At 42.3% G+C, this 25891-nt stretch overlaps 2 protein-coding genes across 2 annotated transcripts in view; one reads left to right on the forward strand and one right to left on the reverse strand.

The window, feature by feature from the left end:
* The window catches only part of fkbp5 (FKBP prolyl isomerase 5), a gene marked incomplete at its 3' end in the record, with an annotated part of 45637 nt that overhangs the window by 4516 nt on the left and 15230 nt on the right, over positions 1–25891 (forward strand). Inside the window, 3 exon segments of the mRNA NM_001141081.2 lie at positions 10179–10311; positions 11465–11608; positions 19978–19989. Coding sequence (NP_001134553.1) covers positions 10207–10311; positions 11465–11608; positions 19978–19989 — 261 coding nt within the window.
* Positions 18434–24636, reverse strand: LOC123729646 (uncharacterized). Its single transcript, XM_045705135.1, has 2 exons — positions 19262–24636; positions 18434–18824 (listed from the first exon to the last, which is right to left on the reverse strand). The coding sequence occupies exon 1, from the start codon at positions 23706–23708 to the stop codon at positions 22695–22697; it is 1014 nt and encodes a 337-aa protein (XP_045561091.1). The 5' UTR covers positions 23709–24636; the 3' UTR covers positions 18434–18824; positions 19262–22694.

A 25891-nucleotide genomic window follows, 5' to 3' on the forward strand; every position in this document is an offset into this window, starting at 1 on the left:
TAGCTAGTGACGCTCGACCGGAGCTAGCCACAATAAAGATTAGGCACAATAGTGGAATTTGTGGTTTGCCTTCAAAATAAAAGTATGTCATTGACAGTCATGCAAATTAATATAAATAGTGGAATTATGCCATACTTTTATTTTGAAGGCTAACCTTAAAGTCACTGTTGTGGATAATCCTTATTGTGGCTAGCGTCACATAGATGGGTCCGACCGCCATTAATCAAATAAGAACTGTCTTACAGGCTGACCACACTGCTCGTGCGCGTCAACGAGCATCTGCGTTGCCAAGGGCTAAAATAGAACTCCTTTCTATTTCTGACGCAGATCACGCTGCAAGTCCTGCCTCTCCCATCTCCTCATTGGTTATACCCACGTGGGTGATTGAAAGACAAACTGTGTTGCCTGTCGTGTGTAGCAATAGTATGAAAGTTTAGATGACAATCACCATATAAGTTCAAAGATGAAAAAGCCTGGAAGGAGGAGAGATGACTAGGAACGATTCGGTTGACCGTTTTATGTGTGGATTAATTGTCGGAGTAGAGGACCTTGTGCATTTCGTGTAAAATAACAACTCAATGTTTATATCCCAGGACAAATTAGCTAGCAACAGCAAGCTAGCTAAATAGGACAAATTAGCTAGCAAGTGCAAGCTAACTAGCTAAATTGCCATAAATGTTTAATGCTTTTCGACATGTTCCCAAATTTATGTAATTGGTTCAGAGTTTGTTTTGATATTTTAACCTGCGTGTCGTGATGACGTTTGGTGTAGGGGGACAAAATAAATGTATGCACAATGGTGCACGATGTTGCACGCGTGCAGCCGATCTGGGTTCCGTATTATTTATTAGGGTTATTTTAGATGACACCTAGCAATATAGTTAGCTAGCCAACTATACCTACTGAAACAGATTGTCATTTTGCTAGCTTTTTTTTATGACCAGCACTGAAGGTGCTCGAGACAACTTTACCAGCATCATAGCATACGTATCGATGAATCGTGACATATGAAATACGAGTGATAGTGTAATCAATGTGTAATGTCTGCTCAAACGGTCAGAAACAGACTCCATGAGGGTGGTATGAGGGCCCGACGTCCACAGGTGGGGGTTGTGCTTACAGCCCAACACTGTGCAGGACGTTTGGCATTTGCCAGAGAACACCAAGATTGGCAAATTCGCCACTGGCGTCCTGTGCTCTTCACAGATGAAAGCAGGTTCACACTGAGCACGTGACAGACGTGACAGAGTCTGGAGACTTCGTGGAGAACGCTCTGCTGCCTGCAACATCCTCCAGCATGACCGGTTTGGCGGTGGGTCAGTCATGGTGTGGGGTGACATTTCTTTGGGGCCTGGGGCTCCATGCAAGATCTCACCTCGTGGAGTTGCAATGATCATGAGAACGGTGAGGAGTCAGCCATGAACTACACGGGAGGATCTTGTCAATGATCTCAAGGCAGCTGGGACCATAGTCACCAAGAAAACAATTGTTAACACACTACGCCATGAAGGACTGAAATCCTGCAGCTCCCGCAAGGTCCCCCTGCTCAAGAAAGCACATATACATGCCTGTCTGAAGTTTGCCAATGAACATCTGAATGACTCAGAGGACAACTGGTGAAAGTGTTGTGGTCAGATGAGACCAAAATGGAGCTCTTTGGCATCAACTCAACTCGCCGTGTTTGGAGGAGGAGGAATGCTGCCTATAACCCCAAGAATACCATCTCCACCGTCAAACATGTAGGTGGAAACATTATGCTTTGGGCGTGTTTTTCTGCTGAGGGGAAAGGACAACTTCACCGCATCAAAGGGACGATGGATGGGGCCATGTACCGTCAAATCTTGGGTGAGAACCTCCTTCCCTTAGGCAGGGCATTGAAAATGGGTCGTGGATGGATATTCCAGCATGACAATGACCCAAAACACATGGCCAAGGCAACAAAGGAGTGGCTCAAGAAGAAGCACATTAAGGTCCTGGAGTGGCCTAGCCAGTCTCCAGGCCTTAATCCCATAGAAAATATGTGGAGCAAGCTGAAGGTTCGAGTTGCCAAACGTCAGCCTCGAAACCTTAATGACTTGGAGAAGATCTGCAAAGAGTAGTGGGACAAAATCCCTCCTGAGATGTGTGCAAAGCTGGTGGCCAACTACAAGAAACGTCTGACCTCTGTGATTGCCAACAAGGGTTTTGCCACCAAGTACTAAGTCATGTTTTGCAGAGGGGTCAAATACTTATTTCCCTCATTAAAATGCAAATCATTTTATAACATTTTTAAGATGCGTTTTTCTGAAATTTTTTGTTGTTATTCTGTCTCTCACTGTTCAAATAAACCTATTATTAAAATGATAGACTGATCACTTCTTTGTAAGTTGGCAAAGGTACAAAATCAGCAGGGGATGAAATAGTTTTTCCCCTCACTGTAATTGACATCAATTGACATGTGTGGGGGGTGGGACAACCTATCCCAAACCCGGCCAACTGCTCCGCACCCTCCGCAGCAACTGTCCCAAGCCCCCCCGCTTCTCCTTCACCCAAATCCAGACAGCTGATGTTCTGAAAAAGCTGCAAAATCTGGATCCCTACAAATCAGCTGGGCTAGACAATCTGGACCCTCTCTTTCTAAATTTATCCGCCGACATTGTTGCAACCCCTATTACTAGTCTGTTCAACCTCTCTTTCGTATCGTCTGAGATCCCTAAAGATTGGAAAGCGGCCGCTGTCATCCCCCTCTTCAAAGGGGGAGACACTCTAGACCCAAACTATTACAGACCTATATCCATCCTGCCCTGCCTTTCCAAAGTCTTCGAAAGCCAAGTGAATAAACAGATCACCAATTATTTCGAATCCCACCATAACTTCTCTGATATGCAATCTGGTTTCCGAGCTGGTCACGGGTGTACCTCAGCCACGCTCAAGGTCTTAAACGATATCATAAACACCATTGATTATAGACAGTACTGTGCAGCCGTTTTCATCGACCTGGCCAAGGCTTTCGACTGTCAATCACCGTATTCTTATCGGCAGACTCAATAGCCTTGGTTTCTCTAATGACTGCCTCGCCTGGTTCACTAACTACTTCTCAGATAGAGTTCAGTGTGTCAAATCGGAAGGCCTGTTGTCTGGACCTCTGGCAGTCTCTATGGAGGTGCCACAGGGTTCAATTCTCGGGCCGACTCTTTTTTTCTGTATATATCAATGATGTCGCTCTTGCTGTGGGTGATTCTTTGATCCACCTCTACGAGGCAACACCTGTATACATCAGGCCCCTCTTTGGACACTGTTAACAAACCTACAAATGAGCTTCAATGCCATACAACACTCCTTCCATGGCCTCCAACTGCTTTTAAATGCTAGTAAAATGAAATGCACGCTCTTCAACCGATCGTTGCCTGCACCCGCCCGCCTGACTAGCATCACTACAATGGACGGTTCTGACTTAGAATATGTGGACAACTATAAATACCTAGGTGTCTGGCTAGACTGTAAACTCCCCTTCCAGACTCACATTAAGCATCTCCAATCCAAAATTAAATCTAGAATTGGCTTCCTATTTCGCAACAAAGCAAAACTCACTATCCTGCAGATCCTTGACTTCGGCAATGTCATTTACAAAATAGCCTCCAACACTCTACTCAGCAAATTGGATGTAGTCTATCACAGTGCCATCCGTTTTGTCACCAAAGCCCCATATACTACCCACCACTGCGACCTGTATGCTTTCGTTGGCTGGTCCTCGCTACATATTCGTCGCCAAACCCACTGGCTCCAGGTCATCTATAAGTCTTTGCTAGGTAAAGTTCCGCCTTATCTCAGCTCTCTTGTCACCATAGCAACACTCATCAGTAGCACGCGCTCCAGCAGGTATATTTCCCTGGTCCCTGGCTGCCTTTAATTCCAGTTCTCTGCTGCCAATGACTGGAACGAATTGCAAAAATCACAGAAGTTGGAGACTTATATCCCCCTCACTAACTTTAAGCGTCAGCTGTCAGAGCAGCTTACCGATCGCTGCAGCTGTAAACAGCCCATCTGTAAATAGCCCATTCAACCAACCAACTACCTACCTCATCCCCATATTTGTTTTTGTTTTTCTGCTCTTTTGCACACCAGTATTTATACTTGCACATCCTCATCTGCACATATATCACTCCAGTGTAAATTGCTAAATTGTAATTACTTAGCCACTATTGGCCTATTTATTGCCTTACCTCCTTACTTCATTTGCACACACTGTATACAGATTTTTCTATTGTGTTATTGACTGTACATTTGTTTATTCCATGTGTAACTCCGTGTTGTTGTTTTTGTCACACTGCTTTGCTTTATCTTGGCCAGGTCGCAGTTGTAAATGAGAACTTGTTCTCCACTGGCCTACCTGGTTAAATAAAGGTGAAATAAATAAAATAAAATAAATTGTCAATTGGAGGTGTAGCTGTGGGTGTATTTCAAGGCCTACCTTCAAACTCAGTGCCTCTTTGATTGACATCATGGGGAAAATCAAAAGAAAACAGCCAAGACCTCAGAAAGATATTTGGAGACCTCCACCAGTCTGGTTTATCCTTGGGAGCAATTTCCAAACGCCTGAAGGTTCCACGTTTATCTGTTCAAACAATAGTACGCAAGTATAAACACCATGGGACCACGCAGCCACCATACTGCTCAGGAAGGAGACGAGTTCTGTCTCCTAGAGATTAACATACTTTGGTGCGAAAAAGGCAAATCAATCCCAGAACAACAGCAAAGGACCCTATGAAGATGCTGGAGGAAAAAGGTACAAAATTATCTATATCCACAGTAAAACAAGTCCTATATCGACATAACCTGAAAGGCCGCTCAGCAAGGAAGAAGCCACGTCTGCTCCAAAACCACCATAAAAAAGCAAGACTACAGTTTGCAACTGCACATGGGGATGAAGATCGTAGTTTTTGGAGAAATGTCCTCTAGTCTGATGAAACAAAAATAGAACTGTTTGGCCATAATAACCATCATTATGTTTGGAGGAAAAAATGAGGAAGCTTGCAAGCTGAAGAACACCATCCCAATCGTGAGGCACGGGGGTGGCAGCATCATGTTGTGGGGGTGCTTTGCTGCAGGAGGGACTGGTGCACTTCACAAAATAGATAGCATTATGAGGCAGGAAAATTATGTGGATATATTGAAGCAACATCTCAAGACATCAGACAGGAAGTTAAAGCTTGGTTGCAAATGGGTCTTCGAAATGGACAATGACCCTAAGCATACTTCCAAAGCTGTTGCAAAATGGCTTAAGGATAACAAAGTCAAGGTATTGGAGTGGTCATCACAAAGCCCTGACCACAATCCTATAGAAAAGTTGGGGGCAGAACTGAAAAAGTGTGTGTGAGCAAGGAGGCCTACAAACCTGACTCAGTTACATCATCTCTGTCAGGAGGAATGGACCAAAATTCACCCAACTTATTGTGGGAAGCTTGTAGAAGGCTTCCCAAAACGTTTGACCCAAGTTAAACAATTTAAAGGCAATGCTACCAAAAACGAATTGAGTGTATGCAAACTGCTGACCCACTGGGAATGTGATGAAAGAAATAAAAGCTGAAATAAATCATTCTCTCTACTATTATTCTGATATTTCACATTCTTAAAATCCTAACTGACCTAAGACAGGGACTTTTTACTATGATTAAATGTCTGAGTATGAAAAACTGAGTTTACATTCACCTTAGCCAAATACATTTAAACTTCCAACTTCAACTGTATATATATATATTTGTGGGCTTGCCAGTATTTGCATGTTATTTTGGTATTAATATGTGTCACATATCAATTTGCATTTGGTACCTTGGTTCGAGTGTTAGCACCAACTCACGAAACCCCCGTTTCTTGACTGTGTAATTTGGGCCCATGTCTTTGCAGAGTTAAGTTGTAACGGCAGCTGTTATCTCCTTCCATCTTTGTGATTTTTTGCCATATGGTGTGTCGCGGGCAAAAGCCTCTTGCAACATCTCAGTCGGGGGTTTGTTTTGAGCACTCGACTGTACTTTTTTGGGTCTCATCCGTAGACTCTCTCCCTACTGTTTCACCTGATTCTTGAGTAGGTGGTAAGAGGTTAGTGGTGTTTGAGCCTGTTGTCGGGACTGGCCTGCGGCATATTTTGCAAAGGACGGTTTTCTGGTCCGTGTCAGACTTTTCATACCCTAACCACGTCCATGCGACCAAAGTAGCCCCTCTTTTAGGTACGAGCTCCGTGTCTCCATGCTCTGTGTCACGTACACTGTCCTCCATGTTTGTTTGTGTTGCAAATTTCCTTCCACACGTCGTCCAATTGAGGAAAAATATTGCTGTAAAGAGTGTGATTTGCAACACAACTAATCAACAATATAAGTTTTTCTATCGTTTCTATCGTTTCTCACGATATATATCGTCATATCGCCCAGCCCTAGTTCACGGGCAGGCTAAAGCTATAAACAGATAAAGACATTCCAAAATCAACATTGACACAATACACGTTAACTTGGCAAATATGACAGCAAAGCAGCATTTTAATACCTTAGCGTTCTTTAGGTAGTCACATAGCGTCATGGTGGACTGAACTCAAATCTGGAGTTAAGATGACTTCAACCCTGACTGCGTCTACCTAACTTTCTCATGTCCTAAGGCATGGGACCGGGCCCTAATCTTATTGCCCTGAGGGGAAAATTAAGTTGTATCTTATCTCTAAAGATGCAACAGGCACTGGCGGAGCACACCCGTCCGCAGCCCCCTGTCTTTTTTTGTGTGTGGAATTTTTTTACAGTTAGTTCTAAACTATGTGCACTGCACAGTTGATGCTAGTATTATGGTATGACAGCAGAAAATCCCATGAGTTAACATTAGAGGTCGACCGATTAATCGGAATGTCCGATTAATTAGGGCCGATTTCAAGTTTTCATAACAATCGGTAATCGGTATTTTTGCCCACCGATTTGCCGATTTTTATTTATTTATTTATTGTTATTTTTTGATAATATTTTTTAACTAGGCAAGTCAGTAAAGAACACATTCTTATTTTCAATGACGGCCTAGGAACGGTGGGTTAACTGCCTTGTTCAGGGGCAGAACGACAGATTTTTACCTTGTCAGCTTGGGGATTCAATCTTGCAACCTTACGGTTAACTAGTCCAATGCTCTAACCACCTGCTTTACATTGCACTCCACGAGGAGCCTGCCTGTTACGCGAATGCAGTAAGAAGCCAAGGTAAGTTAGCATTAAACGTATCTTATAAAAAACAATCAATCAATCATAATCACTAGTTAACTACACATGGTTGATGATATTACTAGTTTATCTAGCCTGTCCGGCGTTGCATATAATCGATGCGGTGCGCATTCGCAAAAAAGGACTGTCGTTGCTCCAACGTGTACCTAACCATAAACATCAATGTCTTTCTTAAAATCAATACACAAGTATATATTTTTAAACCTGCATATTTAGTTAATATTGCCTGCTAACATGAATTTATTTTAACTAGGGAAAATGTGTCACCTCTGCAACAGAGTCAGGGTATATGCAGCAGTTTGGGCCGCCTGGCTCATTGCGACCTGTGTGAATACTATTTCTTCCTAACAAAGACAGCCAACTTCGCCAAACGGGGGATGATTTAACAAAAGCGCATTTGCGAAAAAAGCACAATCGTTGCACGACTGTACCTAACCATAAACATCAATGCCTTTCTTAAAATCAATACACAGAAGTATATATTTTTAAACCTGCATATTTAGTTAAAAGAAATCCAGGTTAGTAGGCAATATTAACCAGGTGAAATTGTGTCAGTTCTCTTGCGTTCATTGCACGCAGAGTCAGGGTATATGCAACAGTTTGGGCCGCCTGGCTTGTTGCGAACTAATTTGCCAGAATTTTACGTAATTATGACATAACATTGAAGGTTGTGCAATGTAACAGGAATATTTAGACTTAGGGATGCCACCCATTAGATAAAATACGGAACGGTTCCGTATTTCACTGAAAAAAAATACGTTTTTGTTTTCGAGATGATAGTTTCCGGATTCTACCATATTAATGACCTAAGGCTCGTATTTCTGTGTGTTTATTATATTATAATTAAGTCTATGCTTTGATATTTGATAGAGCAGTCTGACTGAGCTGTGGTAGGCACCAGCAGGCTCGTAAGCATTCATTCAAACAGCACTTTCGTGCGTTTTGCCAGCAGCCCTTCGCAATTCTTCAAGCATTGCACTGTTTATGACTTCAAGCCTATCAACTCCCAAGATTGGGCTGGTGTAACCGATGTGAAATGGCTAGCTAGTTATCCGGGTGCACGCTAATAGCGTTTCAAACGTCACTCGCTCTGAGACTTGGAGTAGTTGTTCCCCTTGCTCTGCATATGTAACACTGCTTCGAGGGTGGCTGTTGTCGATGTGTTCCTGGTTTGAGCCCAGGTACTTGTGAGGAGAGGGACGGAAGCTATACTGTTACACTGGCAATGCTAAAGTGCCTATAAGAACATCCAATAGTCAAAGGTATATGAAATACAAATCGTATAGAGAGAAATAGTCCTATAATTCCTATAATAACTACAACCTAAAACTTCTTACCTGGGAATATTGAAGACTCATGTTAAAAGGAACCACCAGCTTTCATATGTTCTCATGTTCTGAGCAAGGAACTTAAACGTTAGCTTTTTTACAGGTCACATATTGCACTTTTACTTTTTTCTCCAACACTTTGTTTTTGCATTATTTAAACCAAATTGAACATGTTTCATTATTTATTTGAGGCTAAATTGATAGTATTTATGTATTATATTAAGTTAATATAAGTGTTCATTCAGTATTGTTGTAATTGTCATTATATATATATATATATATATATATATATATATATATATATATATAAAAAAAATCTGCAGATTAATCGGTATCGGCTTTTTTGGCCCTCCAATAATTGGTATCGGTATCGGCATTGAAAAATCATAATCGGTCGACCTCTAGTTAACATGATGTATTGTGGTTTGAGATTTACAACTCATGAAGGCTGCCATTGAAAGACATCAGGATAATATTATATGTTAGCTCATCATCAGAAAGTTCTTTTGGCTCTTCAACGGCGTCCCAAGAACGCACTGTGCAGCATCACAAAGATTGACTGCACTGTTGCACCATCATCTCTCATATTTCATTCATCAGGGGCCAGTTTTCAGAATGAAGTAGAAACAAAAATAATTTTATTTGACCATGGAAGAAAAAGAGCTACTGTGTAAATCGCTTACCACATTGCAGTTTTGATTGAATTTAACCTTTTGGCATTGTCAATAGTGAATGTGGGCATAGTATACTGCAATGAAACAGCATAGATACTGTACATGAAGACCTACAGATGTAAGATCTTAATTTGATCACCTTGTTGCAGGAGAACTTTCCTGCAATGCAGAACATTTTTAACTTGTCATGTATTTGGGGTTTAAAAAGGCGTCTGGAGTTTGTAATTTCCACTTTGAAATTTCAGACTTGATTTTCCCTTATGAAAAAAGGTATCATCCCCTACAATTAATTATAATCCACATAATAATTTTGCATTTCCTGTTGCTGCCGGATTATTTTCCTGATGTAGTAAACTGACTCAAATTAAGATGCTACATGTGTACGTTTTCTGGCGCCTTGACATTAGTATGGTGGTATGACTGCAGCAAGTTAACACGATGTACCATGAGGTAACACGGTGTACCATGAGTTAACACGATGTACTGTGGGCTGGGAGATAAGGCAGCCATTGAGGCACTTTCTATAGCTCATCATCAGAAAACATGTTTGGCTCTTCAATGACAACAGTCTCCCAAGAACGTACTGTGCTGCATGCCTCACAAAGAGGGATGGCGCAGAGTTTATTCTTCGTTAGTCTGCACCTCTACATACATTTTTGGGTGTGCGTCAGCTCATGCATTTTATCAGAATGAAGAAGAAACAGAGTTGAGATGTTAGAAGCGCCATTCCCTGACTCACATGATGTCAGAGATACTGTATAATATAGTTAACAATGTACCTACCTAAAGGTCATATGAATATCAATGATTACAGTTAAAGTGAGATTCAGGTGGTTCTGAAAGGCCTGTCTACTGGTGGCTTTGTGTATTGGTGGGGTTTTGTGAGTGTGTTATTACATTTGTGCGTATCCCAGTTTTAACAATGTTTGTGTGTGTGACTTTTTTGTGCAGGTTTAGAGTGGCAGTCCCAGGTGCAGATATGACCACAGATAAGGACCAGTCCAAGGATGACCAGTCTCCTGCTGTGGTCTTTGCCGTTAAGGGCATTGACGTCACTCCTAACAAAGACGAGGGAGTTCGCAAGGTAGGCTTTAACCTGATCCCACCATCCTCTGTAAAGGACAAACTCTGACTTGACATAAAGGAGCGCAGCTCAAATTATTATTAGGATTCGGCTCTACTTTTCATACTCTGCGTTGCTTATCATTCCATAAACATGCTTTGTTGGTTATGAAAGGAATCTCTTCAGTGTTAGGATGTGTTGTACTGTTGACATCCTCTTTTAAGCCAGGCCTGAAGCACACACACAATGTGTTCCCTTTGGCATGGTATTCAGAGAGACGTCAGAGATACTCTTCTTTCATAATTCTGTCACCACTCAAGTGTTCCTTTGTTTTGAGCACATCCTCCTGTCCAGGAGTTACCTCTAAACGTGGCAGCAAGAACAGAGCACGGCAAGAAATGCATAACTGTTAGGATTAAAAATACTAGTAGGGGTAAATGAAAGATAAATATTTCACATTAATAAAATCATATCGTATAAAAAAAATCCCGACAGCTGTGATGGAAACAGGACGTTTCGGTACAACTGTATGAATGCCGATAGATAATTTGTTAATTTGACATTGTGTGATCTTTTTGTGTCTGTAAAATAAGTTATGCGAGAAATGGTGGTGGACCGCTTTTATGCACAAATATTGATATAATAACAATCATATCGAAGTAAACTTGGAGTCACGCGATGCTATGGTGTGTGGTCCTCCTACTACAACTCGGGAAACCTTGCAGTTTATTAGGCTACAGATAAAATAAGTTATGATGAACTTCAGTGTGGTGAAAGTGCACAGTGATCTTGATGCTCCATTCCAATAAATATCAAGGGTCTTATTCTGTGACATGATGATCGATGCTTGGCTGCCATTTGACAAATAAAAATGATATGGAAACACATTGAACTTTAGATTTGTATTTGGTACATGAAAACTTGTGCAAAAAATGTCATTTTGAGGGCACTACGTCATCACGCAGTGATTTTTATCCGCAACAAGTCCAATTGGTGGAAACACACCACATGTAAGAAAATGCGCATATTTTTTTAATGCAGATTCTAGAATATTTGCATGAAAATCTTTCGCCAATTAGATGGAAACCTGGGTACTGTCTAGCTATAGAAAACAAATACTAACTAGCATGCTGAGCTGAGATGATCTTAGGGCTGACATCTGTTCTTTGTACAGGTGGTGAAAAACCAGGGAGAGGATGGGGACAGACCCATGATTGGGGACAAGGTAGCAGTGCACTACACTGGCAAACTAATCAATGGGAAGAAGTTTGACTCCAGTATGGACCGCAAGAAACCCTTCATCTTCAATCTGGGAAAAGGTATGTTAGAGTCTTCCTCTTCCTTCCAGTACATCTCAGTACCTTTTAGCTGAAGATGACCGTTATCAAGATCTACAGATGTACATATAGCTTTTACATCAGGTAATACTTTATATTAAGGTCCCTTAATAAACCATTTATAAACAGTTAGTAAAGTGTTCATTTGCCATTTATTAATAATTTTTCCTACATTTGTAAATGTCAATATGCAATCTCTAAATAGTCATTTATGCATTTATAAACACTTTTTAATTATTTATTAAAGGTTTATAAGATATTGAATATGGTGTTTGATCATAGCATGCTCACAATTTGTTCATGATCAATAATGTACTACTAATGTACTTATAAACCAGTTATAAAGGCGTTATTGTGGCTCAGTTGGTTGAGCATGGCGCTTGCTACGCCAAGGTTTTTGGGTTCGATTCCCACAGGGGCCCAGTATAAAAAATAAAAAATGATGCACTCTACTCTAAGTCGCTCTGGATAAGAGCGTCTGCTAAATGACTAAAATGTAAAAAATCTAATCGTTAACTCGCAAGACTATTTATAAGGAATTTATTAATGATTGATTAATGGTTTTTAAAGACAAGATGGTGCCGACAGAGAGGGTCGCCTTGCTTCTAGTCCTTAGGAAACTATGCAGTATTTAGTTTCTTATGTATTATTTCTTACATTGTTAGCCCAGAAAATCTTAAGTGTTATTACAAACAGCCGGGAAGAAATATTGGATATCAGATCGACATCAACTCACCAACATTACGACCAGGAATACGACTTTCCCGAAGCGGATCCTTTGTTCGCACCACCACCCAGGACATTTGATCTGATTCCAGAGGCCGACCCAAAACAACATCGCCGCAGAAGAGGTAGACGGAGCGGCCTTCTGGTCAGACTTCAGAGGCGTGGACACCACCCACCGCTTCCGAGTATATAACAAGGTAGACTAAATTAGATTTACATTTTACATTTCAGCCATTTAGCAGACGCTCTTATCCAGAGCGACTTACAGTAGTGAATGCATACATTTCATACATTTTTTTAATAAAAAAAATAATAATTCTCCCACAACCCTGGAATTGCAAACACCATGCTCTACCAACTGAGCCACATGGGACCTAGGGCAAGGGTTGCTTTCCAGAGAGACATCAGGGATTGTAACATACTCTGTTTCACGGAAACATGGCTTTCTCGGGATATGTTGTCGGAGTCGGAACAGCCACTGGGATTCTTTATGCGTCGCGCCGACAGAAATAAATAACTCTCTGGGAAGAAGGGCGGGGGTGTATGCTTCATGATTAACGACTCATGGTGTAATCATAAAAACATACAGGAACTCAAGTCCTTTTGTTCACCTGACATAGGTTATTGTCACCGCCATGTATATCCCCCCCTTAAGCCGATACCATGACGGCCCTCAAGGAACTTCACTGGAAACCATATATCCTGAGGCTGCATTTATTGTAGCTGGGGATTTTAACAAAGCAAATTTGAGAACAAGGCTACCTAAATTCTATCAGAATATTGACTGTAGCACTTGTGCAGGCAATATACTGGATCACTGTTACTCTAACTTCCGTGATGCATACAAGTCTCTCCCCCGCCCTCCTTTCGGCAAATCTGACCATGACTCCATTTTACTTCTATATGCAGAAACTCAAACAGGATGTACCTGTGACAAGAACTATTCAACGCTGGTCTGACCAATCGGAATCCACGCTTCAATATTGTTTTGATCACGCGGACTGGGACATGATCCGGATAGCCTCAGAGAATTATATTGGTTTGTACGCTGATTCAGTGAGTGAGTTTATAAGGAAGTGCATTGGAGATGTGGATAGATGGCGGCATTCACGCAAAACTGAAAGCGTGAACCACCGGATTTAAACATGGAAAGATGACTGGGAATATGGCCAAAAAAACAGTGTAGTTGTTCCCTCTGCAAGGAAATCAAACAAGCGAAATGTCGGTATAGGGACAAAGTGGAGTCGCAATTCAACGGCTCAGACACGAGACGTATGTGGCAGAGTCTACAGGCAATCACGGACTACAAAAAGGAAAAACCAGCCACGTCATGGACACTGACGTCTTGCTTCCAGACAAACTATCAAATCAAATCAAATGTATTTATATAGCCCTTCTTACATCAGCTGATATATCAAAGTGCTGTACAGAAACCCAGCCTAAAACCCCAAACAGCAAGCAATGCAGGTGTAGAAGCACGGTGGCTAGGAAAAACTCCCTAGAAAGGCCAAAACCTAGGAAGAAACCTAGAGAGGAACCAGGCTATGAGGGGTGGCCAGTCCTCTTCTGGCTGTGCCCGGGTGGAGATTATAACAGAACATGGCCAAGATGTTCACCTTCTAACTAAACTAAACACCTTCTTTGCCTACTTTGAGGATAATACAGTGCCACCGACATGGCCTGCAACTGTGGCCTCTCCCTCTCCGTGGCCGATATGAGTAAGTCATTTAAAACGTGTTAACCCTCGCAAGGCTGCCGGCCCAGACGGCATCCCTAGCCGGGTCCTCAGAGCATGCACAGACCAGCTGGCTGGTGTGTTTAACCTCAATCTCTCCCTATCCCAGTCTGCTGTCCCCACATGCTTCAAGATGGCCACCATTGTTCCTGTTCCCAAGAAGGCAAAGGTAAACTGATCTAAATGACTATCGCCCCGTAGCACTCATCATGAAGTGCACCTTACCTGCCACCCTAGACCAACTTCAATTTGCATACCGCCCCAATAGGTCCACAGACGATGCAATCGCCATCACACTGTGCACTGCCCTATCCCATCTGGACAAGAGGAATACCTATGTAAGAATGCTGTTCATTGACTACAGCTCAGCATTCAACACCATAGTACCCTCCAATCTCATCATTAAGCTTGAGGCCCTGGGTCAACGCCGCCCTGTGCAATTGGATCCTGGACTTCCTGATGGGCCACCCCCACTTCGCGCATCCTCAACACTGGGGCCTCACAAGGGTGCTTGCTCAGCCCCCTCCTGTACTCCCTGTTCACCCATGACTGCATGGCCATGCACGCCTCCAACTCAATCATCAAATTTGCAGATGAAACAACAGTAGTAGGTTTGATCACCAACAACGAGACAGCCTATAGGGAGGAGGTGAGGGCACTCAACGTCAACAAAACAAAGGAGATGATCGTGGACTTCAGGAAACAGCAGTCGACGGGACAGCAGTGGAGAAGGTGGAAAGTTTTAAGTTCCTCGGCGTACACATCACTGACAAACTGAAATGGTCCACCCACACAGACAGTGTGGTGAAGAAGGCGCAACAGTGCCTCTTTAACCATAGGAGGCTGAAGAAATTTGGCTTGTCACCCTCAAACTTTTACAGATGCACAATTGAGAGCGTCCTGTCGGGCTGTATCACCGCCTGGTACAGCAACTGAACCGCCACAGCCGCAGGGCTCTCCAGGAGGGTGGTGTGGTCTGCACAACACATCACCGGGGGCAAACTACCTGCCCTCCAGGACACCTACAGCACCCGTTGTCACAGGAAGGCCAAAAAGATAATCAAGAATAACAACAACCCGAGCCACTGCCTGTTCACCCTGCTTACCATCCAGAAGGTGAGGCCAGTACAGGTGCATCAAAGCTGGGACAGAGAGATTGAAAAACAGCTTCTATCTCAAGGCCATCAGACTGTTAAACAGCCGTCACTAACACAGAGAGGCTGCTGCCTACATACAGACTTGAAATCATTGGCCACTCTAATAAATAGATCACTAGTCACTTTAATAATGTTAACATATCTTGCATTACTCATCCCATATGTATATACACTATTTTTATACCATCTATTGCATCTTGCCTATGCCGCTCGATCATCGCTCATCCATATATTTATATGTTTAAATTCTTATTCCATCGCTTAGATTTGTGTGTATTAGGTAGCTGTGGAATTGTTAGATTACTTGTTAGGTATTACTGCACTGTTGGAAATAGAAGCACAAACATTTCGCTACACTCGCAATAACATCTGTTAACCATGTGTATGTGACCAATAAAATTTGATTTGACGGTTTGTCTCCCCATTCATATACAGTGCTTTCAGAAAGTATTCATACCCCTTGACTTATTCCACATTGTGTTGTGTTACAGCCTGAATTCAAAACCCATCTACACACAACATCACAGAATGTATTATTTTTTTAATGCAAATTTATTGAAAATGAAATACAGAAAAAAACGAATTTACATATGTATTCACACCCGAGACAAAACTTTGTAGAAGCGCCTGTGGTAGCGATTGCAACTGTGAGTCTTTCTGGATACGTCTCTAAGAGCTTTCCACACCTGGATTTTGCAAAATTTTCCCATTATTCTTTAAAAAAATGTATTCAAGCTCTGTTAAATTGGTTGATAAACATTGCTCAACCATTTCAGGTCTTGCCATAGATGCTTAAAAATATGGAGCGTGGTACTCAAATTTTTTCAATATTACTTTTGTGCCTTCTTGCAATCAGGATGCATGTTTTAAAAATATTTGTATTCTGTACAGGCTTCCTTCTTTTCATTCGGTAATTTAGGTTAGTATTGTGGAGTAACTATAATGTTGTTGACCCATCCTCAGTGTTCTATCACAGCCATTACATTTTGTAACTGTCACGAGTGTTGCCGTGTTGAATGGACCAAACTGCAGACGGAATGTGGATACTCATCTTTTTAATATATAAGAGCAAAGCATCCACAGGAAAAACAATAATTACTGCTAACAGGCTACGTACAAACAAAAGACTAGCAGTGTTAGCACAACCACCCACAAACCCAAGTGACAAACATACTCCTAAATATATGACTCCCAATCAGGAACAACGATCCCCAGCTGTTCCTGATTAGGAGTCACAAGACTAACACAGAAACAGACATACTCGACAACACATACAGACTTCTTCTGCCACGTCCTGACCAAAATACTACACCACTACTCCCTCTGCTGGTCAGGACGTGACAGTAACTGTTTTAAAGTCGTCATTGGCCTCATGGTAAAATCCCTGAGCGGTTTCCTTCTTCTCTGGCAAATGAGTTAGGAAGGACGGCTGTATCTTTGTAGTGACTGGGTGTATTGATATACCATCCAAAGTGTAATTAATAACTTCACCATGCTCAAAGGGATATTCAATGTCTACTTTTTTATTTTACCCATCTACCAATAGGTGCCCTTCTTTGCGAGGCATTGGAAAACCTCCCTGGTCTTTGTGGTTGAATCTGTGTTTAAAATGTAATGTTCGACTGAGGGACCTTACAGATAATTGTATGTGTGGTGTACAGAGATGAGGCAGTCATTCAAAAATCATGTTTTAACACTATTAATGCAACTTATTATGTGTCTTGTTAAGTGAATTTCTACTCCTAAACAAATTTAGGCTTGCCATAAAGGGGGTTGAATACTTATTGACTCAGGCATTAACACAACAAAACGTGGAAAAATTCAAGGGGTTGTGAATACTTTTTGAAGGCACTGTACATATTTATAAATGTATATATATGTCATGAATGGGATATTTATTAATTGTTAATGAGTGCATTTGAAGAGCATTTGAACTATAGTCCCATTTGGTATTCATGTAATAATAAGGAATTCCCCTCGACTATGCCCACAAACTGGGGAAAACAAGCATTCTTTCTCGTTGACCCCCACTGTGAAAGACCCACCTTCGTTGTAGATTTTTGTTATACAGAAATAACAAAACATGCTGAAAGGCTGCTGTGTTGTTCAATGTACATGTAACCAGGTCAAAAATCCCGACTTGCGGTTCGCAATGCTCCCACGTAGGGAAGTCAAACCTGCGAGAAGAGCACTGTGGCTTCACGCTATTTGGTGTGTAAGAGTTGGAAATTGTGGGGACCCGTTGTCCAAGTAGGCTACACGTAGCGATGCGTGTGGAAAACATTTAATCACAGGTAAGACATCTACATGTAGTTTTGTAATTGACTAAAGCAAGCAGACAAGAAGAAAATTGGTTTGAAAAAGGTCAGGTTTTTGCTGTGAGCCAATGGGATAATTTAATTTATAATTATAATTAATAACCAAGGTACCTTGGGTTGTTTTCCCCACAGGCGGGTGGGGCCTCAATGTTCTATTTAATACCGACTGGGACTATATCCAACACATTCGTTTTTTTTTATCAGAAATTATATTAAAATGGTATTATTTTGTGTTATTTTATTGTGTTACTATTTCCTTTTTTATTTATTAATTTTGTTACTTTTTAGCTGCATTGTTGGGAAAGGCTTAAGCAATTCTTCGATCGGGTTCTAGTCCGATCGAACACTCAAGGACATTCAGAGACTTGTCCCGAAGCCACTGCTGCGTTGTCTTGGCTGTATGCTTAGGGTCATTGTCGTGTTGGAAAGTGAACCTTCGCCCCAGTCTTAGGTCCTGAGCGCTCTGGAGCAGGTTTTGATCAAAGATCTCTCTGTACTTTGCTTCGTTCATTGTTCCCTCAATCCTGACTATATCCAAAAACATCCCGACAGCATTTGTATGTATTTTTTACCTTTATTTAACTAGGCAAGCCAGTTAAGAACAAATTCTTATTTTCAATTACAGCCTAGGAACTAACTGCCTTGTTCAGGGGCAGAACGACAGATTTTTACCTTGTCAGCTCGGGGATTCGATCTTGCAACCAACGCTCTAACCACTAGGCTACCTGCCACCACAGCATGATGCTGCCACCTCCATGCTTCACCATAGGGATGGTGCCAGGTTTCCTCCAGACGTGACGCTTGGCATTCAGGCCAAAGAGTTCAATCTTGATATCATCAGACCAGAGAATCTTATTTCTCATGGTCTGAGAGTCATTAGGTGCCTTTTGGCAAACTCCAAGCGGACTGTCATGTGTCTTTTACTGAGGAGTGGCTTCCGCCTGGCCACTCTACCATAAAGGCCTGATTGGTGGAGTGCTGCAGACATGGTTGTCCTTCTGGAACATTCTCCCATCTCCACAGAGGAACTCTGGAGCTCTGTCAGAGTGACCATCTGGTTCTTGGTCACCTCCCTGACCAAGGCCCTTCTCCCACGATTGCTCAGTTTGGCAGGGCGGCCATCTTTAGGAAGAGTCTTTATTCTGCCCTGGAATTGCGTTCCCGTGCAGAATTAGACAGATAGCTAACAACTAAGTCTTCAATAAAACTCCCAAGGCGTGACTTTTCTTGAACGGATATATTGAAAACGTTTGTTGTGAAACTGCAAAATACAGAACATAATATACTTTAGTATTCAATTCACATTGACATACTGTAGCTGTACATTATACATTTCAAATTGAAGTTGCATAAATACAGAGCACCTGCCAAGAAACCATGTATCTGGCATGATGCCAAACTATATAGCTAATTACCATATGAGTAGCAACTAGCCAACTCTTTTCATTACTCTAATAATGTGAAAACACATCTGTTCAGTAACAAAGCATATTACACTAGAAACAGTAACAAAAGTACAGTATTGTATGTTTTACAATTTGTTTACATGACGCACGAGCAAACTAATACAGCTGACTGGCATACATGAAAGGCAAGGCAATTTGCGTGAGTAAATGCAACCAACTAATATTGATAAGTTAGCAATTTTATCAATAAACAATATTATCATCACTAGCAATATGCTTGAATTGAACTTACAAACAAATATTTTCAGTGGCTGAAGCGTGACAAGTAATAGCTGCACAGAAAGAACTGCGCCATAGCGTTGTTTTTAACTGCTTCTGCTTGCAGAAGGACTACTCTGCTCTACTTCCTGATTCTGTGCAGTCTTTCTAAGTACCAGAAAGCTTCACTAGGGGGCAGTAAACACCATGGAACACAGTGATAGTCCATCTTAACCACTATAATAAAATATGTTACCTTCTACAGGATGGCAATACACTCCCCGCCTGGTGTAATGAAATTGTGCCACTATGAAATAAAACATGTATCAAGAAACAAATAATGTTTCTTTAAAAAAATATATTTTGTCTCTAGGATGCTTCAGAAAGAAGAACAACGATCTCTGAGATTGGTCTCAGAAACACCTTAGCAGTCCTTGTGTGACAATTTTTAGTTCTACTTTCCTTACCTTTTTGTCAGTACTGGGAAAGGTTTTGACCAAATGCCAGACTGGCCAGTCATTTCTGTGCGCCTGACTGTCTTTCAATAAGACAACATCTCCTACTTTTACGTTAGGCTTTTCTGCATCTCTGCAGTGTTGTCAGGTACTCCTGTCTCCACCTTTTCCAAAAGGTGTCAGCGAGACACTGGACTTGCTTCCACTGTTTTCCATGAAGGTCGTTCATGTGGAAGTATCCCGAAGGGGCTTAGGTAGCGCTGGTCTTTTGTGTGAGTAACATTGAGGGTGTGAGAAGGGCAGGCATGTCAGGGTCGGTTGACACTGACACAAGGGTTCTCGCATTGATTATTGCCATAACTTCAGACGGAAGAGTGCCCAAGACCTCATGCGTGAGACGAGTGGAGCCTTTCTGAAACAACATAGCATCTAGGATACGTCTGGCAACCCCAATGGGTCTCTCCCAAGAACCACCCATATGAGGCGAGTGTGGGGGATTAAATATCCAAGTACATCCCTTGTCTGTGAGGTATTTAGTCAGTTCTGAGTCATTTGTGTTGATTCCCAGTTCCCTGCAGGCACTTATAAAGTCTGTACCTTTATCAGAGCATAGCACTTTTGCTGGACCACGGATGGAGAAAAAAAACCGCCTCAGCGTGTTGATGAAGCTGGATGTGGACATGGATTTGATGAGCTCAATATGGACTGCTCTAGTAGACATACATGTAAAGAGTACCACCCAGTGCTTGGAGTATGCACTACCACCTTTAGTGCGATGAGTTATGACATTCCATGGTCCATAGTCCAACACTGGTGAATGGTGGCTCAGATGTGAGTCTGTCTGCAGGCAAGTCAGCCATCTTTTGGTCAACTAACCTTCCTCTAACTTTGCGGCAGGTGACACACTTGTGGATGACACCAGAGACCAGACGTTTGCTCCCAATAATACAGAACCCTGCTGCTGGAATAGCTCCATCTGAAAAATGATGGCCCTGGTGAGCCACTTGCTTGTGATAATGTCTTACCAGCAGAGTGGTGCGTCTGTGGGATGATAAGAGGATGTTTTTCATCTTGTGACATGTTGGCAGAGGATAAGCGGCCTCCCACCCTCAGCAACCCATCCTCATCAATCACTGGGTTCAGTTTGAGTGTTGTCAAGGTTGTCGTAGGGTAAAGTGGACCAAGACGCAGCGGGGAAATGTGTACTCATCTTCTTTTTATTTAAACAGACAAAGAAGATAAACCAAAATAAATACGTACACAACGACTAATAACAGGCCGGTAAGGCACCAAAGCTATACCCAGCACAATCTCCCACAAAAAAAACTCATGAAAACAAACTCCTACTTATAGGACCTTCAATCAGAAGCAACGATAACCAGCTGCTTCCAATTGAAGGTCCAACCCCAATAAACTAAACATAGAAATAGACTAGACTAGATGGAAATACACTAACATAGAACAGTGCCCAAAAACCCCGGAATACATAAATCAAACACACCACTAAACACACAACCACCCCGAACCACATAAAACAAATACCCTCTGCCACGTCCTGACCAAACTACAATAACAAATAACCCCTATTACTGGTCAGGACGTGACAAGTGTATTTTGTTTTGGGAACTCTTTTCCTTTTTCAAGGCATTTTAATTCCTCTTTAAAGGCTTCATGTTGCACACAATGAATGATTGCGGTTTTGGCTTGTGACAACTCACTTGTAGGAGGATGGGAGCGTCTGGGTCTACAGCTGGAATTTTGTCCACCACTGATTGCAGATGGGAATGATGATCCCTTCCCTGTGGCTCAGTTGGTAGAGCATGGTGTTTGCAACGCCAGCATGGTGTGTGCAACGCCAGGGTTGTGGGTTTGATTCCCACGGGTGGCCAGTACAAAAAGAAAATATATACAAAAAAAATGCATGAAATGAAACGTATGCATTCACTACTGTAAGTCGCTCTGGATAAGAGTGTCTGATAAATGACTAAAATGTAAATGTAAATGATGCGCAATGTCAGGGGAGGGAATCTCCATCCTATTGTCTGGCATCATTTCACACTCTATCAGAGTAGGGAGAGTGAGCTGCATGTGTCTGTCTATAGACTCCACCATGAAGTTAATGGCTCTCCTGCCTGAAGTCTCTGTTAGCCCAGAACAGGTCTTCATGATTTGTGGAGCAGAGTTGTCATTGATGTTGAAGAGATTGAAAAACTCTGTCTTGGCCAGAGATTTGTTGCTCTGCTCATCGAGCACTACATACATTTTGACAGCTTTCTCTCTTTTCCCAGCTGGATAAGCTTTGACTAGGCATATTTTTTAACATGATCTTGGATTGGCTACCTCAACACAGATCTTAGTACACTTTTTAGTGACTGATGGAAGAGCATTTTCACCTTGCTTCCCGCCATGCTCTTTCTCTGCTGTAGCGGTGTCTGCAGTTGGAGGGGCTGGGCCTGGATGCAGAGCAGCAAGATGTCTGTTGCTGTCACAATCAGAACACTTGATTGACACCTTACAGTCTTTAGCTCTGTGCTGAGTTGACCCACAACATCGGAAACAAATGCCATTCTCTTTGAGATATGATTTGCGCTCATCTAGAGTTTTGTATCTAAACCCTCGACACCTTTTAAGAGGATGAGGCTTGTCATGTATTGGGCAGTGATGGTCAGGGCTTTCAACCTTTGTCTTACTGGGTTTGGTTTGTGGTCTGAGGGCTCAGATGACATGTCTGTTTTGTATACAGTCACAGGTGTCTTGCTGCTATACCTGACAGGTATCTCCCTTTTCGTAGACACCTGGGTAGTTGAGGGTGAAACTTGGGTTGTTTCTAGTTTTCGCCTGGTTCCTGATGAATCTCGAGAAGAACGAGAATGGTGGGACTACTATCCGATAGTCCTCCTTGTATTTGGATCCCTGTGCTATCCATTTGTCTTGTAAACTGAATGGAAGTTTCTCTACTATAGGGTTTACCCGCCGAGATGTGTCCAGATAAACGAGGCCTGGAAGCTACCCTTATACTTTAGCACACTCCAGTTCGAGAAGAAGGTCTCCCAGTTCTCTTAGCTTGTGATTGTCTTTGTTAGACAGTTTTGGAAAATCAATTTTCTTCAACAGTGCATTCTCGGTCACTTCGGGTGTACCATAGCACTCTTCTAGTCGTTGCCAGACCACGTTAAGCTCTGCTGTTGCGTTGAGAATATGGACAGATCTAATTCTCTTTGCTTGCTCAGACGACTCTGCCCCTAGCCACTTGGTAATTAGATCTAACTCTTCCCTGGCTGATAAATTCAAGTTTCTGGTCGCATTGAGAAAGGATGCTTTCCATGCCCAATAATTTTCAGGGCGATCATCAAACTTCAGGAGTCCGGAACTCACCATCTCATGGCACAGTTGGTACTTGGTGAGGTCTGATGCCACTTGTGACTCAGGGAAACTGTTTGTGTGTGTCTGGAAGTGGGCTTGTTTTCCATTTCCACCATGCTGCTGTTCATTTCTTTTGAACGGACTGTCTCTGCTCATGCTCCTTTGTTTGCTACTTTCTGGATTGTGGCGTGTAGCTGGGTCAACACTAAGCTCTTGTGTCTCTACTTCAAATGGCAGTTCAGCAAAGTAGGGCCTAGCATGTTGTTGCACATACTCACAAGTACGTTGGACTGGACTTAAGGGCTGTGGCCCTGTGTCTAGTTCTTTGCGAAGATCCCTGCGTTCTGATCCTACAGCTGTTTCAAAGGCTGCAGCTTCAGCCAACGCAACATCAGCTGCTCTCTCAACTTGGAGAACATATACACTTGCATTGAGGCCAGCCTTTTGCTTCAACAAGCTGGCCTCTAGTTCCGCCTTTAGTTCCATCACAGAAGCTTCCTTTTCCGCATAGTGCGTGCACAAGTCTCCTCCGTTCGCCTTGGCACGTGCTTTGATGGCTGCAGAACTCGCCGTTGAGGATCTGCTTGACTGTTTTGATGACCTTGATGACCTTGATCTTGTAGACTGAGACTTGGTCCCAATGTGCTGAAGAGGCTCCTCCATCTCTCTCTGTCAAACACTTGGCTCTGGTTGTTGCATCGTAGACTGCTGGTCTTCCCTAGGATCAGAGGCTTTGTTGGCTGATGAACACAGAATCATGACCACCATGTGCGGTTACTCTTGTGCTTGAGTCCGCCGTGAGAATCTTTTTTCACTATTCTGCCCTGGAATTGCATTCCCATGCAAAACTAGACAGATAGCTAACAACTAAGTCTTCAATAAAACTACCAAGACTTTCCTTGAACGGATATATTGAAAACATTTATGTTGTGAAACTGCAAAATGCAGAAAACACTATGCTCTAGTATTCAATTCACATTGACATACTGTAGCTGTACATTATACTGTAATGAAACAGGTAGCGAGCAGGTCTCGAACACTCGACCTTCTAGCCCAAAGTCCAGCACGCTATCCACTGTGCCGCAAAAGCATGCTCAAGCGGCAGAGTCGATATCCGCGCTTATAAACCCAGGGTCGTTACACTACATTTCAAGTTGAAGTTGCATAAATACAAAACAATTGCCAATGAACCATGTATCTGGCATGATGCCAAACTAGATAGCTAATTACCGTATGAGTAGCAACTTGCCAACTCTTTTCATTACTCTAATAATGTGAAAACACCTCTGTTCAGTAACAAAGCATATTACACTAGAAACAGTAACAAAAGTACAGTATTGTATGTTTTACAATTCGTTTACATGACGCACGAGAAAACTAATACAGCTGACTGGCATACATGAAAGGCAAGACAATTTGCGTGAGTAAATACAACCAACTAACATTGATAAGTTAGCAATTTTATCAATAAACAATATTATCATCACTAGCAATATGCTTGAATTGAACTTACAAACAAATATTTTCAGAGGCTGAAGCGTGACAAAAAATAGCTGCGCTGAAAGAACTGCACCCTAGCGTTGTTTTTAACGGCTTCTCTGCGTGCAGAATGACTATTCTACTCTACTTCCTGTTTCTGTGCAGTCTTTTTAAGTACCAGAAATCTCCACTAGGGGCGATAAGCACAATGGAACACAATGAAAGTTCATCTTAACCACTATAAAGTGCATCTTAACCACTATAATAAAGTGTTCCAAACTTCTTCCATTTGATAATGATGGAGGCCACTGTGTTCTTGGGGAGATTCAATGCTGCAGAAATGTTTTGGTACCCTGCCCCAGATCTGTGCCTCTACACAATCCTGTCTCGGCGCTCTACGGACTATTGCTTCGACTTCATGGCTTGATTTTTGCTCTGACATGCACTGTCAACTGTGGGACATTATATAGACAGGTGTGTGCCTTACCAAATCATGTCCAAACTATTGAATTTACCACAGGTGGACTCCAATCAAGTTGTAGAAACATCTCAAGGATGATCAATGGAAACAGGATGCACCTGAGCTCAAATTCGAGTCTCATAGCAAAGGGTCTGAATACTTTTGTAAATAAGGTATTTCTGTTTATATTTCTAATAATGCAAGCATTTCTAAAAATGTGTTTTTCACTTTGTCATTATGGGGAAAAAATCTATTTAATCCATTTTAGAATGAAGCTGTAATGTAACAAAATGTGGAAAAAGTCAAGGGGTCTGAATACTTTCTGAATGCACTGTTAAATCTAGAATTGGCTTCCTGTTTCGCAACAAAGCATCCTTCACTCATGCTGCCAAACATACCCTCGTAAAACTGACCATCCTACCGATCCTCGACTTTGGCGATGTCATTTACAAAATAGCCTCCAATACCCTACTCAATAAACTGGATGCAGTCTATCACCGTGCCATCCGTTTTGTCACCAAAGCCCCATATACTACCCACCACTGCGACCTGTACGCTCTCGTTGGCTGGCCCTCGCTTCATACTCTTCGCCAAACCCACTGGCTCCAAGTCATCTACAAGACCCTGCTAAGTAAAGTCCCCCCTTATCTCAGCTCACTGGTCACCATAGCAGCACCCATCTGTGGCACGCGCTCCAGCAGGTATATCTCTCTGGTCACCCCCAAAACCAATACCTCCTTTGGCCGTCCCTCCTTCCAGTTCTCTGCTGCCAATGACTGGAACGAACTACAAAAATCTCTGAAACTGGAAACACTTATCTCCCTCACTAGCTTTAAGCACCAGCTGTCAGAGCAGCTCACAGATCACTGCACCTGTACATAGTCCATCTATAATTTAGCCCAAATAA

The sequence above is a fragment of the Salmo salar genome, chromosome ssa22, assembly GCF_905237065.1.
Source record: "Salmo salar chromosome ssa22, Ssal_v3.1, whole genome shotgun sequence".
NCBI classification, from domain to species: domain Eukaryota; kingdom Metazoa; phylum Chordata; class Actinopteri; order Salmoniformes; family Salmonidae; genus Salmo; species Salmo salar.